The sequence below is a fragment of the Paroedura picta genome, chromosome 9, assembly GCF_049243985.1.
Source record: "Paroedura picta isolate Pp20150507F chromosome 9, Ppicta_v3.0, whole genome shotgun sequence".
Taxonomy (NCBI): Eukaryota; Metazoa; Chordata; class Lepidosauria; order Squamata; family Gekkonidae; genus Paroedura; species Paroedura picta.
Window position 1 is genome coordinate 4,828,987 of NC_135377.1, and position 16,976 is coordinate 4,845,962.

Consider the following 16,976-nt stretch of genomic DNA (forward strand, 5'->3'; position numbering starts at 1 on the left):
ACCTTAAAGAGTCATCTTTTCACAGTGAGCTTCATACTTTTAAACCACAAACAACCACATTCAGAGGCACCAAATACCCTGAATTCCAGAAGGCCTCAGCCTCCATGTCGGCTTTTTGGCCCTCCAGAGAAACTGGGTGACCACCGTGTGAGATATGAGGCCTAGATGGACCACAGGTCTGATCCAGTTGGGCTCTTCTGTAGCTCTTAACTGTCACTTGCTGCCTTGCAGCACTCAAAGAATCATCGGTGACGTCACTTAAATATTTGTATCTTTATTGCAAAAGAGTACAAAAGTCAGCTTAGTCAAAGAGACCAAAACCCATGTCATCGTCAGATTCTTCAGACTCCTCTTTCTTCTCTTCCTCTTTCTTCTCTTCAGCTAGGAGAGAAGCAAGAGCAATATTAAAATCCCAAAACTTTCAACTACAGCAGAAAGAAATTTTTTTCCCAGGCTCTTTCACATCATGCAGGACTGGTGCTGAAATTCCCTTTCCTAACTAAGGGAAGCTCCACTCCTGAAGGCAGCAAGAAAGGCAATTCCGCACACAATCTGGCCTCAGGCAGGGAGAGCCGTTCCAGGGGCTGATACTGCCAGGGGATCACGTAAAGCCCCACAATAACTTGAGAAAGATAAAAAGACCATCAGAAAGGTAGGGTTGTTTGCTTGCAGCTGTGCTAGTCTGCAGTAGAATGGCTAGCAAAGTACCACACAAGAAACTAACAAGATTTTGGGGATGTAAGCTTTTAACTAATGACATTCTTGAAAGCCTGCACCTTCCCCAAAAAACCTTATTGGTTTCTGAGGTGCCACTGGGCTTAAATCTAGCTGTTACATCTGTTCTAGGTTCAGTTTCAGCTTGTTCTCCCTCAGCCACCTGACCAATCTCCATGTTCTAGCTCAGCACTGAGACCACTGACTCAGAGTCAGAGTTGGAAGGGGCCATCTAGTCCCAACCCCCTGCTCAGTGCAGGATCAGCCTCAAGCATCCAGGAGAAGGATCTGTCCAGCCGCTGCCTGAAGACTGCCAGTGAAGGGAAGCTCCCCACCTCCTTAGGCAGCCCATTCCACTGTTGAGCTACTCTGAAATTCCCCCCATTATCTAGTCGGTAGTGTTCTACATGTAGCTTAAAGCCTCCAGAAGCTTCCCATCGGGTTACTGGAACTGGGTACCCAGAGACACCGAACCCCATAGGTTAGCACTTAAAAAAAATTAGGCTTTAGAGGTCTCTCATAGTAGTTAAATGACGAGTGGAACCCCACCAGATAGGACAGAGGATTAATGGGACATGAGCCGTCAAGAGTCAAAGCTCTATTTGATGAAGGGAGCTTTGACTCCCAAGAGTTTTCTCTTCCCCCACCCATCTTGTTGGCACCTAAGGTGCTCCTGGACTCAAACCATATCCCTGCAGGAATTATGCGCCCCACTCAACATTCCCAGAGTGCACTTACCTGGAGCAGCACCACCTGCGGGGGCCCCTCCTCCGGCCGGGGCCGCAGCAGCTGGAGCACCTCCGCCCACGCCAACGTTGCAGATGAGACTTCCAATGTCGATGTTGGCCAGCGCCTGGTCAAGTTACAAAAGCAACACAGGGAGGTTAGTGGCGGTTCCACGCCACAGAGATCTACAATTCATATGCAAAGGCACAATCGATTGACAAAGCCACACACCCTGTCCGAAACATACCAAGTGCCTGCTTGCTGCAACATTTGCTTTCTGCACTGACAGTCAGGCTTCCCCTTCTAGCAATGATGCAAATGCACATTGTGGCCTCCCCCAGAAAAGGTCCCCCCCGCCACTAGCAGAAAAAATCCAGCTCTGTAAAACAGCTCATAAGGAAAGCCTGACAAATACACACAAGGCAAATAAATGACTAATTCCCCAAAGCAGAAACATTCTAGAACAGGGGTAATCAAACTGCGCCCTCCAGATGTCCATGGACTAGAATTCCAACGAGCCCCTGCCAGCGAATTGTAGACCATGGACATCTGGAGGGCCGCAGTTTGACGACCCGTTTTGGAATATCAATAGATTCAGCTGGGTAGCCGTATGGGTGTGAAGCATGAGGATGATGTCTGAGTCCAGTGGTACTTTTAACACCAGCAGATGGTTATTTCTGGGTAGAAGCTTCCCTTTGCATGCACACGTCTTCAAATACCTGTCTGCATGTACCCAAAAGCTTATATCCAGAATTAAGCATTGTTGGGTATTAAAAGTGCCACTGGACTAAAAAAAACTCACCAAAACATTGTACAAGTGGCTGGATTAGGTGACCTTTGGAGGTCCCTTCCAACTGTATGTTTCAATATTAACATCAGTAAACGCTTAAGAGAATTCAAACAGTGGAAATGCCTCACTTTATCTCCCTCCCCTTTCCCCAAGAGCCCCAAACCTTGAAATCATTGGCCTCAACCAGCCAGCCAGCTCTTTCCTCCTCTTTACCTTTGCAAACAGGCCTGGCCAGAATGGTTCAACGTTCACTCCTGCTGCTTTGATAAGTGCGTTGATCTTATCCTCCTACACAGGAACACAACAGGATTTTTAGAAAGGAACAGCCAGACAGAACTTCCTCTCAACAGATACTGGGGACACACATATCCCAGGAATTCTCCCAAACAGGCAATTTTTGTACCACTCCCAGCAACTGAATCTAAGAGGTCAAATCAATATTCCAACTAGTCCTCAGATTACCCAATTAATTGGCTATCTCTAGGAACTACTGCAACAGTTTCCGGGAACAGAACTTCCCTGATGAACTTTCTTAAGAATGCATTATTTTTATAACTGTTATTTCATGTGTAAAACTTCTTTGTGCATGCCTTAAGAAAAATTACTTAACCCCTCTCCCACAAAACACTTGCTGTTACTGGGTATTGGGGGGGGGGGGTGCTATGGGAATGAAGCTAACAAAAGTAGCTTTAAAATGGGATTTAATAGATTAATGGAGAATAAGTCTGTCAGTGGGCACTAGCCCTGTTGAGAGGCACGAAGCCTCTGAATCCCAGAGCCAGGAGGCAATTTCAGGAGAAATCATCAGCCTCTCTGACCTGTTCAGAGAAACTGGTTGGCCAAAGTGTGAAACAGAATGCTAGACTAGAGGGACTGCTGATACGATCTTGTGCTTTTATCATATGGAAGTCTTTCGGGGGGGGGGGGTGCTCACCTAAACCCTTTTCTTTGCATAAAAGGCCAGTTAAAAAACTGGCAAAACAGCCTGAACCACATGTGCAAACTGGCAGTACATGTGCAACTAAAGCACAAGCAAACTGGCAGTTTTAAAAAGGTTTGCAATTTCACTGTGCAATAAATAAAATGGGTTTAATAGAGCTGGAGTGGCAGCACAAAACCCAACTTCCCCATCAGAGTGAGCAGCATTGAGTGCTTGTCCCCAAGAAGGCCCCTCTTCCTAACAGATGCCAGAAGGTAGCTCTATCTCTCCATTTCTGTATCTCCCAACACCCTATTCCAGAGTTAACAAACATGCCAAGTCATCCAGGTGCAGCAAGAGTTTGTGTCTTGCTAATGTGTTCATTGTTGCAAAAGCTTTCCAGAATTCAAGCTTTCAGTTTAGGTTAAACCAGTGAGAAAAGCTGCACAAAAACAAAAATTAGCCAGCCTGCTTTTGAAATTTGGGGCGGGGGTGGGGGATGCACCGCTCTCTCCTCTATTCAGGAGCAGCAGCATGTTTCAAGCCGTTCCTTCTGCTTTCTTATACAAACTTTCTGTGAACCAGTGTGGGTTCCTGGTCAACAGTTATCAGTCTGGCATCAACAATCTCAGCCTATCAGGCTGTCAGGATAAAATGCAGAGGAAAGGCAGGTTGTAGAGTACTGGACTTTAGATTAAAATTTCCAGTTGGATGCCCTTTGCGCGGGCAAATGCTACCAGATTCTTTAACAAAACTTGCTCAGAATGCTTCTGCCAATTCCCTGTGGGATGTTCTAACCATGTGACATACAAGGCTTACATCGACCAGGTGGAGCCCAGAAAGCTCCCAGAATTCCAGCCGGTCTCCTGATGACAGATCAGTTTTCCAGGGGGAAATGGCCTCGAAAAGTATAGCCTTGGGCGGTCTGCCCCAATGGACTGGGCAACCCTGGACTTTACCACTGTCTTGTTAATCCAATGGGGAGGAGAGGGTGGGCAAGCCGTGAATCGCTGCGGCTGTCCATGGACTACAATTCCCATGAGCCCCTGCCAAGTTGAATTACAGTCCGTGGACAGCCACAGCTTGGCCACCCTTGGGATAGCAGCACCGATCCCCGGACCACGCGACTCCTGCAGGGCCCCTTGCAAGGCTCGTAAGAAACAGCGCATGCGTCAGTCGCCGCTGAACGCACCCCCCAGGAGGCAGTGGGGGCGGAGGTCGGACAGCCCACCTCCCCAAGCAGCCATGCTCTCCAGAGCCGGCGCCTTTTACTGGGAAGCGCGTTGTGATTCCGGGAGATCTCCAGCCAGCACCTGGAGAGTGGCAAGTCCCAGGCGCGGCCCATGCACGCGGGCCCTCCACGACCAGCGCATGCGCACTGCTCTCCTTCCTCGGGCCTCGCGCTTGCGCTCTCCCTCCCGCCGGCCTTCCCGCTTCCTCACCGTGACGGTGACCTCGTCATCGTGCAGGATCAGCGCGGAGTAAATGCAGGCGAGCTCGGACACGGAGGCCATGGCGGGCGGGCGGTGCGCGGTGCTGGTCGCCGGCTGGGACTCGGCCTTAGCTTCCGCTGAAGGACACAGCACCTTGCGCGCCGTTGAGGGGAAAGATGGAAAGGAAGGGCCGCGCGAGCGCGACGGACATTTATGAGGCAGCAGCAGCCAATCACAAGCCACTCGGGTCTAGACTCCGCCAATGGGGGAAGACGGGGATCTTCGCGGAGGCGGGGCCGCCATTTCACAGGAAACCTCGCGAGATTGACGGGAAGCGGCGCCTGTTAAAAGGGGGCTCGGGACGGAAGCGAGGGCGTTTTAGCAGCGAGTGACGCTCCCCGGGTGAAGGAGATCGGCCAATCAGACGGGTTCCTGCCGGCCTTCAAACTAGAGCCGTTCCAACTGCGCCGCCTCAGCGCCAGTAGCCAATGAACAGCCGCGAGTGTCCCGGGGAGGCGGGGCAAAAGGAAGATTGATGGGCCACGCCGGAAAGAGCCGAAGCATGCCTCGCCTCCCAGGTTCGGCGTTCGGTGGGGGCTTTTCTTCCTGGCGCGCAGAGCAGGATCGCAGCCTAGACACAGCGCTAGTCCCAGCCTCTTCCTGGCCAGGGCCAGCCCAGTTTGGCATTGAAGGTCTGATGAAAGTGGGCTTGCCTGAGGCGGTCCAAATAAGGGCCCTGCGAGGTAGGCCAGGCTAAGAGACCAGGAGTGGCCCAAGGCCAGTGGGTGCATCGCTTGACCGCCTGAGGGGAAATTTGGCTAGAGTCTCACAGGACTTGTCCCACCACACTTAACTATGGCTAATTCTGAAAACGCCCCAAGTTACAGGTGGTTTCCCAATCTCACATCATGTGCTCTGAGGAGAACTGCTGCTCCACATGGTGGCCTTGATGGCAGCTGAGAGGAATGCTGCTTTGTTTGGCTCAGGCAAGGTCTGCTATTTAGCACACAGCACACTCAAAAATGAAAGTAACTTCTTATTTAACAAGTATTTCATTTTATTAGTGATGCCAGTCACTAAAGATGTGACTTCCACAGGTGTGGCGGGCAGGCATGGCCAGCTGATGTCACTTCTGGCATTACTGGAAGCTTGAAGCATATTTTGGGGGTTACTCCACAGCCAAAAGGTTGAAAAAGGCTGCATTGAAGGCTGGAGTCCATGGTATTCCACTGTGGTAAGATCCATCTTCCCCAGGCTCCATTCCCAAATCCCCAGGAATTTCTCAACCTGAATCTGGGAGCCACTCACCCACCCTCATCCCCTGCCAGTGACCATAGGGTCAAGCTAGGATATCGCAGCTGGGTTTTACTGCATAAATTGTTAAAAAGAACCTCATGCAAACCATAGCCATAGTGCATTAAATGCATTTATTCAGCATGTGTGAAAGTGAAGTGGGCTCCCGGTGATCCCTTAAGGATGAACAAAAATTACTCCAGCAGGAGCTCTGATTCTTTGGAACTCACTCCTTGGATCTCCATGTGGCAAAAGCTTTTATTGCAAACAGCTGTAAGCAGAAGGCTTGGGAATTACTATAAAGAGAGGGTGGAAGGTATTAGATAGCAGGGGTGAGATGAAGAAAATAAGATACACTCAGAGGAGTAATTTCTCAGCACAGGGGTGGGCTACTCCCAAAACCCCGTGTTTTGATCAAGTAGGAGAGATGTGAAATTCACTTGGCAATGAGAAATTGTTAATAACAGAAAAGCAGGAGAGAGGGAGTTAACCTAAGACTCTCAAAGTAAAGATGTACCAATAAAACTAGAGATCATCTAAAGGGCAATTAATGCTCTCAGAATGGATGAAGACCACTCTCAGCAGCTGATGGATTGGACAGGTGAGAGGTATCCATCCCCGACAAGGAAAGTTCAGGTTAGGGATGCCAGCCTCCAGATGAGACCTGAAGATCACCTGGAATTACAGTTTGTCTCAGGACTACAGAAGTCAATTCCCCTGAAGGAAATGGATGAGTTGGAGGGTGGACTCCATGGCATTGTACCCACTGAGGTCTCTGTCTTTCCCAGGCTCTAACCACAAATCTCCAGAAATTTTCCGGCTGGGATTTGGCAACCCTACTTCGCACCCCGTCAGTGGCCAGGTGGGAACGGGCAGCCCTAGTACAGGCTGGTGTGCTAACTGATGCGCATCTAATCAAAAAAAGTGCACATATCTAGGGCTGGACAGAGGAGTCCCAAGTTTTGTAAAGATAATGATTTTCCATTTCTTATTGAAGAGAGACATCAAGTAGGGACAACACAGCACAACACTGTCATGCTTCAAGGCCATACATGGTCTGGGCCCTGAGTATCTGATAAACTGCCTCTCTACCTATGCTCCCCAACCTGGTGATCCCTGGCCCCAGGGAAACCCTCCTGTCATTGACCAGAGCCAGGGCTTCCTCAGTCTTGGCCTCCACCTGGTGGAATGAGCTCCCAGATGACATCAGGGCCCTGCTGGTACTGAAACAACTTCACAGGGACTTCAAAAGGGAGCTCTCCCACCAGGCTTTTGGCCAGGACAAGTGAACAAGCCACCAACCCTGGGACCCTCTACTATTCACTGCAGTAACAGAAAAAACAGAATCACAGTGCAGAAAAGCTGAGTTGCTGATTGTTTAATGTTAAATGATTAACTGTGTTATCCACTAAAAGTTCCTATTGTTAAAGATGTTATATATCTAAGGCAAGATGTTTATTGTATTTCATTGTAATATGGAAGTTCCTGATGTGAACCACCCTGAGTCATAAGGGAGGGTGGTATATAAATATAATATAAATAAATACATGTTTACATTTTTAAAGCTAGTACAACATAATAAACTGAAGACAAGAAAGCTAGCTTCCTGCCTGACATGTGGAATCCTCAGTCTGGTGGTGTATCCTTAGCTACTTGCAGAAGCAGGCCCCAAGACACAGACTATCCTACAATACTTCAGCTAATCAACAGAGTCTAGACCCGGGCAAGAAAATTTAAGCTACTGTAATGTCTCAAAGTCATTATGCCCAGATATAGTTCTGGGCATGCTGTGGTCAAAATCCATTTGTGGTAGAACCTCCTGGATGACTGCCTCTTCTCTCTCATACCCCCCCTCCCTGCACAAGAAGCCAGTTTTCCCAATTAAGCAGTCAGCCAAGTTATGATCCTGTCCTTGGAAGTGACAAGGAAGCTGCCTCTAATTGTGAGCACTTGCATACCGCAAATTAACCCTTGGGAGCAGGGGCGGAGATTGTTTTCCTTGACAGAAACCCCTACTGGGTTGTCTTAAGTCGTTTGCAGCTGGGCTCCTGCCTTCCCATTTTTTCTTGCTTTTCTGTACACGTCTCTCCTCCTCCTTTTCCTTCCTTCTCCAAGCCTTTTCTTGCTCTTCCCTGCTTCCTTTCTCCTTTCTACTCTTCCCCATAGCCATGAATTCCCCCATCCAAGGTGTTTCTGCTTGTCCCATCATTACTTCCTTGTGCTGCTGGTTTGCCAAGTCCAGCTCTGTGTGTGGCTGGCATGGATTCTCCTGATTCTGCCCTGTACACTATAAACCACGGCCGTTTTTGTCTTGTGCAGCACATGTGGTTATGCTGCTTTGGCGCCAGCCCAGAGGCTTTCAAAAGGAAAGTCAACCCCTAAGTGTTGCGTGGGGGGGGGGGGAGAGGAAGCGGAGAGAGGAAAGGGTTCAGAACACACACTCCCGGATTTTAAAATCTGAGCATCTGTGTGGGCGAAAGAGGCAGCAGAAGAGGGAGAGGAGATGGCTGTGAACAATGTCTTCAAACTCCAAGGGCTTTTGTAGGTAATTTGCATGAATACCAATTATCATCATGTCACACATTATCACATATTTTAATTCTTTAAGCTATTATCGAGTGTAGAAATGGCTTTCAAGGCAAGAGAAATTCAGAGATGGTTCGCCGTTGTCTGCCTCCGATCCATCACTGGATACTTAATACTGGATCACTGCACCTGCTTGCCCCCCTCACTAACCTCCTGGCTCCCGGCACTTGCCATATATAACTGTAGCCTGAGTACGGAATTAGCTACCTCCTGCTGAACACCAGATAAAGCAACGGGTCTCATCCCTTTTTGGAGACTTGTAGCCAAAATCAGGTGCAGAACAAATGTGCAAATATCTTTGAGTTTGACAGCACAATTCCCATGATTATCCTGAAACTGGTGGCCAATTTTGAGACGACTCTTGCGAATCCCTTGGACTGCAAGGCGAACAAGCTGGTCAGTCCTAGAGGAGATCAGCCCGGACTGCTCCTTAGAAGGCCAGATCCTGAAGATGAAACTCAAATCCTTTGGCCACCTCATGAGAAGGAAGGTCTCCCTGGAGAAGAGCCTTTAAATTAAGCTTTAATTTCTGAGGAGTCACGCATGTCACAGTCAGATGGTCAAATTCTGTCATTGACATCAAAGAAAGATACATTATACTGTAAACATTAAATTGCTGTGCTGAATATTGCATTTGTTCCTTATGCATTTTATATATACTGATGATGATGATGATAATGATTATAGCTTTTAACACAGTCTTTCAATCTGTATTGCATTTTAACATCATCAACAACAAAAACAATATTCTTATAGCCCACCCTTCCCCAGTTGGTTCACGGTGGGTAACTTCAAGATTAAAAGCATTCAACTACAATTTGTAAACAGCGTTCACTGTTTACATAAAAGGCTAAGGCATTAGTGGGCGGAGAGTGGGCAGGGCCTTGAGGACTTGAGCTGCCGCATTCTGGACCAGTTGGAGCAGGGGTAGTCAAACTGCGGCCCTCCAGATGTCCATGGACTACAATTCCCAGGAGCCCCTGCCAGCGAATGCTGGCAGGGGCTCCTGGGAATTGTAGTCCATGGACATCTGGAGGGCCGCAGTTTGACTACCCCTGAGTTGGAGTTTCCAGAGCAGCTTCAAGGGCAGCAGTGTGTGGAGTGTTGTAGAAGTCTAACCTGAAGATGACCATTGTGTGGATCATGGTCACTAGACTGGGTGTTCTCATTTATATATTTTGGGACAAATTCTTTGCATACACATGGATCAGAAAGTGGATATCAATGGGAAAGGTTTTGTTGAACATCAACTGAAGTGTGGCTTTTTATCTGGGAACCAGAATGTCCCTTTTCATACTAATAGTGTCTTCTCAGGGGTGGATGGTCAATGGCAGAGCTTCCTTCACACAGCCATTCGCCTGGTTTCTGGCTTAACAGTCTCAGACACCCATTTACAAGGTTTGTACTTAGTTAATCCGATCGTTTTGCCTTTCTCCTCCCCTGCTCAGTGCATAATGTACTGTCACTTGCATTGTTCTATCTTTAAAAAAAAATCTTGTATGCCCTGAGGCCAATGTTTAAGCAATGAAGTCTTATAAAACATTGTTTAGGGATGACTGAGTTCATATCTTGGAACTAGGCAAGGTGGATATGTCTATTCGTTTTATTTACTTCATTTATATCCCGCCCTTTTCCGCAATAGGAACCCAAAGTGGCTTTCATTGTTCTTCTCTTCACCATTCCATCCTTATGACTATTGTAGATTTAGCTGAAAGTGTGTAATTGGCTAAGGTCACCAAGTGAACTTCCATAGCAGAGTGGTGATTCAAACCTGGGTCTCCTAGATCCTAGTCCAACACACTACCTACTATACCACACTAGCTCTCTGGACACCAATACATTTATGTATCTACTTTATTTATAGTCCTCCTTTCTCACTGAGACCCAAGGCGGATTACATATAGTGACAATCAACAGGTGAGACCAATGTCCCCTCTAATTCCCCCCTTTGTGCTGAGTGGAGCGGTTTAGGTCCTGAGCAGAACTTGTAAGGTTAACATGGACCATGGATACTGCAAGACCCTGCAGGGCTCCCTGTGATAACCAGCCTCAGCTCATATATACAGTTTAGAGGGAACATGGGATGGGACATTCCATGAACAATGAAATGGGTTTAGGTTGTTGATGAATACTTAGCAATACATACATAATCCCACCAAATTCCATGAGGTTTACTTGCAGGTAAGGCTGATATTATCAGTTCTATAGGAAAGACTTCGCCATACATCTCTGACCACTTCTTTCAGTTGGTTCATGGTCATCCCTGTGTCGGCTTTGATCGTGTTGAGCCAGCGGATCCTTTGGTGATCACGTTTCCTTTTGCCGCTGACCATGCTGAGCATTAATGATTTTTCTAGTGAGTTTGATCGCAGGATGTGTCCAAAGGAAGTGAGCTTCAGCCGTAATATCTTCCCTTCTAATGGCATAGTTGGTTTGCTCCTCTCTAAAACTCTCTTGTTGGTAACTTTGGCCGTCCCCATACTTTGGGTCCAATCCCAGGGCACTGGTGCATTTCCAGGATTAAGAATGTCCCTTTGAGCTTAATGAGATTTACGTGTTCAACGACCACACGGCACAACTTTGTGACACTTATGTGCTTGTGCCTCTATAATTCTCATTAATCCTTATTATTTTATTTATGACCCATTTTTCCTTACAAAAAACCCCAACAGAAATGCACGATCGCTCTTGTTTTATACACTTACTGCTGCTTTATGGCCGGATGATAAAAAAGTTAGATAGGGGTTAAACAGCAATTATTGGGATCTTGACCAATTTCCTTCCCTCCAGAGGTAGGATACGTTGTGGGAGTTGGGGGTTTCCCCGCCATGTACCTGAGACTGTATATTTGCGGTCCGTTTCCATGGGGTTTTAATGGGTTTTTTATCCGACGTTGCACCCCACCACCAGCTGGTCGGGAGTGGCGGGAAATAAATAAAATAGTAATAATGCTAGACTGAGAAAGACAGAATACATATATTTAAGTTAATACATACAGAATACATATATTTAAGTTAATACATACAGAATACATATATTTAAGTTAACCTTTAAAATGTAACGACAGTTTAAGCTTCTGGTCTTCGACCCTCCACCGCCTTCCGTGTTCAAAGCGTACCAAAAATACAAGACTAAAATAAAACCAGGGACTGAAAAGAGCCGAATAGCCGCCTGTGCAGCTGCGTGTGTGTTTGTGTGTGTTTGTGTGTGTTCTTCCCCGGGTACCTGAGGCGTCGTCCCGGCGGGAGTTGGCGCCCGGCGAGGTCGGTCCTCCCCGCGGCCATGGCGGCCTCCTGAGGGGGCGGGGCGTGGCGTCGGCCCTCCCCCCCTCTCCTCCCCCCGTGACCCTGCCCGGCTCCTCCTCCCCGCCGCGGCCTTGCCCGCCTCAGCGCCCTCCCCTTCCCCATCCTCCGGGGCGTCGGGGGCTCGCGCGCCGAGCAGGAGGGAGGGCGCCGGCCGGCCCAAGCGCGACGAGAGCGGCGGCGGGCGGCGGGCGGCGAGGAGGAGCCCGGCCGCCTTCTGCCCCTCCTGCCCGTCCTCCGCGAAGCAGAGGCGCCACGCCGCCCGCGCACCGGCAGCCATGTACACGGCCGGGGGAGCGGCGCCCGCCGCCGCCGCCGCCGCCTCCTCCTCCTCCTCCCCCGCGGGGCCCGGTGAGTCCCCCCCCCCCAAGGAGAGCGCGCGGCCTGCGCCGGCTGAGGCGACTCGCGAGGGAGGGAGGGGGAGCGAAGCCGGAGCACGAGGCGGCCTCTGAGGGGAGAGGGGGAGGGGGGCCGTCCGTTGGCGGCACCGGCCGCGCGCCTCCGCCAACCGCCAACCGTCTCTGCCTCAGGGCGCTGCGCGGATCCAGGCCTCGGCCCGGCCGCCGGGGGGGGGGAGGGAGGGAGGGGGGGCGACGTGAGAAGCCGGAGGGGGGGGGAAGGGGGCTTCTCGTGCCCCTCCCGAACAATAGCGTCTGAAGCGACGGGGCCAGGGCGGGAATGGCGCTGAGGGCCGCCGGCCGCGGGATCCCGCCTGTCTGGAGCAGGGAGGTCGGGGGCAGAGGCGGACCCGGTCGGTGGCCGGCGAGAGAGGAGCCTCCTGGCGTCCCCTCGAGGGCTACGGACATTGGGGGGCGGGGGAGTCCCCGAGAGCATCTCCGGGACTTCCTTACCACGTTGGTGGCAGGAGGAGAGCCGGCCGGAGTCCCCTGGAAGACTAGAGGAAGTTGTGGCAGGAGATGAGCTTTTTGTGAGTCGCTGCAAGGGTCCCCCCCCCCCCAAAAAAAATAAGAAAAACGCAGGGCAGGGGACGAGTTCTCCTGAGTCACTCTAAAGCAGGGGTAGTCAAACTGCGGCCCTCCAGATGTCCATGGACTACAATTCCCATGAGCCCCTGCCAGCGTATGCTGGCAGGGGCTCATGGGAATTGTAGTCCGTGAACATCTGGAGGGCCGCAGTTTGACTACCCCTGCTCTAAAGAGTCCAACATCTTAAAGACGAACGAGATGGAGAGGGGGCCGTGGGCGAGCTTTTGCGAGTCGCTTCAAGAGGAGTCCGGTTGCACCTTAAAGACTAACACAATTTGTGACCGGGAGATGAGTTTCTGTGAGTTATTGCAAGGAATCAAGTAGCCCCTTAAAGACTAGCAAAATTATTTGAAGTGAGCAGTGACTCTGAAAAGCTCCTCCCCTGCCACAGATGTTGCTAGGCTTTGATGTACTCCTGGACTCTTGCTCTTTTCTACACTCTCAGTACGAGGAGTTAGACTGGAGACCGGGAGCACTTTGGCAATCACGAAAATTTTCTGAGGAGTACACGCTTTCCAGAGCTTTTGAAAGCTTTTACCCCCAAAATCTTGCTGGTTTCCGGTACTACCGGACTCCTGTCTTAGCTTGTCTGTTGCCGATCAACACAGTGAGCCTCTGAAACTATCTGCAATGAGGGTGTTACTATTAGTAATATAATAACAGCAAAACAATGTTGAATGCTTACTCCTAGCAGTCGTAATAACAGTAAACAGTAATGGCATGCCCAATAGCTTTCAATAAGGGTTTTATTGAGCACCTCCTTTTTAAATGATTATAAAGCAAAAATGACAGTCACAGTGTTGTGTTCATGTCAGTAATGGGTGCCTGCTGTTAGGATCAAAACAACAAAGAAGAAACATAATAAGGATCCTTGCTGAGTGTCTGTTGTTAACGATAAGAGCAAACAACAAACAGTATTAATGATGGGCTGTTTAGTATTAACGAAGGTATCGAGTGCCTTGCTATTAGTGCTAATATAACAAAAATAAGAGTCACTGACCAGGCTGCCCACTACCCAAGAATCCTGGAGCAGACATTATGCCTTGTTTTCTGGCATTTTCCTTGCTAAAGTAGTGTCTTTATAAGTTTTGCTGTATCGTCTCAGCCACAGGAGCTGCTGCTGGTGTCCTCTGCTTCAAAGTTCGTGGATGGAAAGAAACGGCAGCTGCCCCCCACCCCACCTTGCTATTTGCAGGAAAGTTTCTTGTGCTTTTGAAACTCTGCTCCCACTTTTGGCATCGTGAACTCTTGAGTAGGGCTAGGTGAAAGGAGGGAGAACTGGTTGGCTGAAACGTGCCCCACGGTTGCCCATCTTGGGTTCCCCAGAAGCCCATGTGTTTTAGCCATTGATAGCATTGCTGCTACTTTTAGACCTCTTTATGTGGCATGCTCCCTGTCCTTTCTGTCTTGCTTCCTCCCTCAGCTCTGCTACAGTTCTTTTGGTCAACACTGTCAGCCTGCCCCCACCTCCCATGAATCCCATTTTTAACTGCCAGCCGTTTTTTCTCATCCTTGTGCTGGTACTCTAAAAATATAGATATTTAAATCATCTCGATTGCCCTTTTCATTGTGAGCAATGCCTTGTAGTTACTCTAGAGCGAATGCTGGCAAGGGCTCCTGGGAATTGTAGTCCATGGACATCTGGAGGGCCGCAGTTTGACTACCCCTGCTCTAGAGTGCACCTCCTCTTGCTCTGGTTCTGTTGCATGCACACATTCTGTCCAGGGTTAAAGTTGGGCTATAGAAGCCAGTCATTTCAATAATTCCTTCTATGCCAAGTATCTAATAGTAAAAGATGGATGAGAGCACTGGCCAACCTGCTTGGCAAGCACACCTCAAGCCTGGTCCAAAAGGTAATGCAAGTCTAATATTCGCTGCTGTGGACAGGCAGCATCTGAGCTGTTGGAGTGGTTTTGCATTGAGGTTACTGAGTTGGAGAACAGGCAGAAGCGTAGCCTGATTTTGCATCGCGACCATTCCAAGTCCCATTTGGACTTTTCTGGTCCAAGTGTGCCCACAAACGTGTGCCACAAGCTGGCTATTTAATAATCAATTTTGCCTCTTGGTGAACTAATTGGATTAAAGAAGTACTCAGGGCTCTATGCCGTTATCAGCATGCTGTTGCTACTCCTGCAGTTATGACAGTTCTCTAGCTTCTCGGCTCTGTGCTAGTGCTAATTTCAGTTCTCAGGTGCTGAATGAGTGAGGGGAAGAACCGTGGAGCGTTTTGTATTTTTGCATGTAAGCCCTGTGGAAATTGTATAGTTACCTGGAGATTTGCTTGGCAATCTGTTGAAAGAGCAATAAATGCAGTTGCTGAAGCCTGTCCTCAAGTACCTCATGCATTGTGGAAAACCTGCATTATTTTATTTTCTCAAACCTTGATACCCGGTGCTAGGAAAAGACTTCTTTCCTTTCCCTCATTTACTGTCATTTGGAACAATTGGTCCAGAGATATTGTGGGCTGGGTTGTGTTTAGGTTTAGGATTGAAGGTAATGTTGTTTCTTTGTAACGTCTGTCAGCATCTCCTGCAGAGTTTTATGAGGGCAAATATACAAACAACAGAAGTTAGCACTCCTTTTTCTCACACAGCCGTATTTAAGAGCGTTCTGTATACTGTAGGATCTTATCAGCATCTCCACAGCCAGTTGACATTTCCCTATCCCGTCAGCTCTGACCTCTCCTTTCTTGTCAGCGTAGCAAAGCCTGCAAGCTCTCAAGACAGGAATGGTATTTTTTAAATGCTGCCATGGAAATTAGGTTGAACGATGCAGGAAAGGATAGATTATCCAACACAACATAGGCTGCCTGAGTTTGTCACCTGTTTTCCTGCTCTGTCCGTTTCATTTCTTCCTTCATACATTGATTTGGGATCAGATGCTTCCAGGTAGCGTATGGTGTGTCCAGACCAAATTGGCGTGGTCCAAATGATTACTGGAAATGCCCTGTAGGTTTATGTGGCTTGTTCTCTGCACTAAACATGACATTCAGAAGTAAAAGCTGTTGGTGTGAGGAGATAATGTACGTTGGAAGCCTGCTGCTGTTATTGAGGGATAAGTATTGTGAAAGATAACTTTGTACATCTCATTACTCTGTTTCTTAGATATTACGTGAGGTAACTAGGCTTGGGATCGACCTGGTAAGAGTTAGTGTCATTCTAGTAGGGTACTTGAACATGCTCTATGTAAATTAGGTTGGTGACTGAAACAAATAAGCAAGGACTTGCATATACTGACATATTTGCCTCTCCCCCCTATCCAAGTTGTGGCAAATTGTTTGAGCCCATAACTTGGGAGAACTCATGTGCTGCATGCCTGAGGTCTCAGGTTCCTCTTGGCACCCCAATTGAACCATCTGAGATATCAGATCAGATAAGCAACTGGTGGTTAAGGTAGACATTACTGAGCTGAACCAGTGATGGCTGTGGTATAACGAGTCACCGTATGCTCATATGTTGTGGCTGGTGGTCCTCATTTTAAATTGTCCAACAGTGGTCTGCCAAAATTGCTGTGTTATGAACATAGTGGCTGTTACTGTCGCAGTACTTGAACTGTCATAAGCTGAAGCAGTTGTGCTGTGGCATTGTGTCCATTTCAAAACTCAGGCATTTGACCGATACTGCTGTCCCGAAAAATTGCAGCACGCTGTGGGGAATTGTGGCATGAAAAACTGTTTCCCTAATACTGTTGAACCTCGGTGCTATTAATTTCCTGGTTGACTAAACTCTTTCTTGGTGCCTTTTTCCAGCATGGTTGCTGATGTCCATTTGGGGAGATTTTGATGTTCTGGTGATTGGGTCCTGAGTTCGAAGGCCAGCATTGACAACATTAATCTGGTACAGGGCTTGCTATCCTAAAGGCTTTCTGATCTAATGTATCGTGGTTGCTAATTTTTCATGAATGGGGCAGAATCATTATAGCTCCCGTTAAATAGTATAAGAAATCTTGCTGAAAGCCCAAGTAGAATTCCTAGGTGAGGAATTCAATAACTTAAAGGTACTGAATTTCAAATCTTTGTTGCTACTGGACTCTGATTTTAAAGGTACTGTGTTTGGCTTGATGTGCCTTATAATAGACAGAATTCAAAATATGCTTTGTGATACTTTTGTATTGGATGAATTGCAGTGAACTTGTGAGCACAGATTTGTGAGTTGCCTGTAATTCTACAGCAGAAATTGGACAGGTTTTCCAGTCAAAATGTAGAATCCAAACTTATTAAAAAAACAA

At 48.3% G+C, this 16,976-nt stretch overlaps 2 protein-coding genes across 4 annotated transcripts in view; one reads left to right on the forward strand and one right to left on the reverse strand.

The window, feature by feature from the left end:
• Nucleotides 1-258: 258 nt before the first annotated feature.
• RPLP1 (ribosomal protein lateral stalk subunit P1) lies at nt 259-4,799 on the reverse strand. The gene is made up of 4 exons (XM_077351411.1): nt 4,592-4,799; nt 2,444-2,518; nt 1,453-1,567; nt 259-381 (listed from the first exon to the last, which is right to left on the reverse strand). The coding sequence occupies exons 1-4, from the start codon at nt 4,661-4,663 to the stop codon at nt 302-304; spliced, it is 342 nt and encodes a 113-aa protein (XP_077207526.1). The 5' UTR covers nt 4,664-4,799; the 3' UTR covers nt 259-301.
• Nucleotides 4,800-11,825: 7,026 nt separating this feature from the next.
• Nucleotides 11,826-16,976, forward strand: part of AGO2 (argonaute RISC catalytic component 2) — a 53,933-nt gene continuing 48,782 nt past the window's right edge. The window contains exon 1 of one of the 3 annotated variants that reach the window (XM_077351416.1): nt 11,826-12,114. In XM_077351416.1, coding sequence (XP_077207531.1) covers nt 12,042-12,114 — 73 coding nt within the window. In that variant the 5' untranslated portion in view covers nt 11,826-12,041. Of the gene's footprint in view, nt 12,115-12,442; nt 12,692-16,976 lie in introns of those variants that run through there. The other 2 variants (XM_077351417.1, XM_077351418.1) reach the window with 2 other exon arrangements.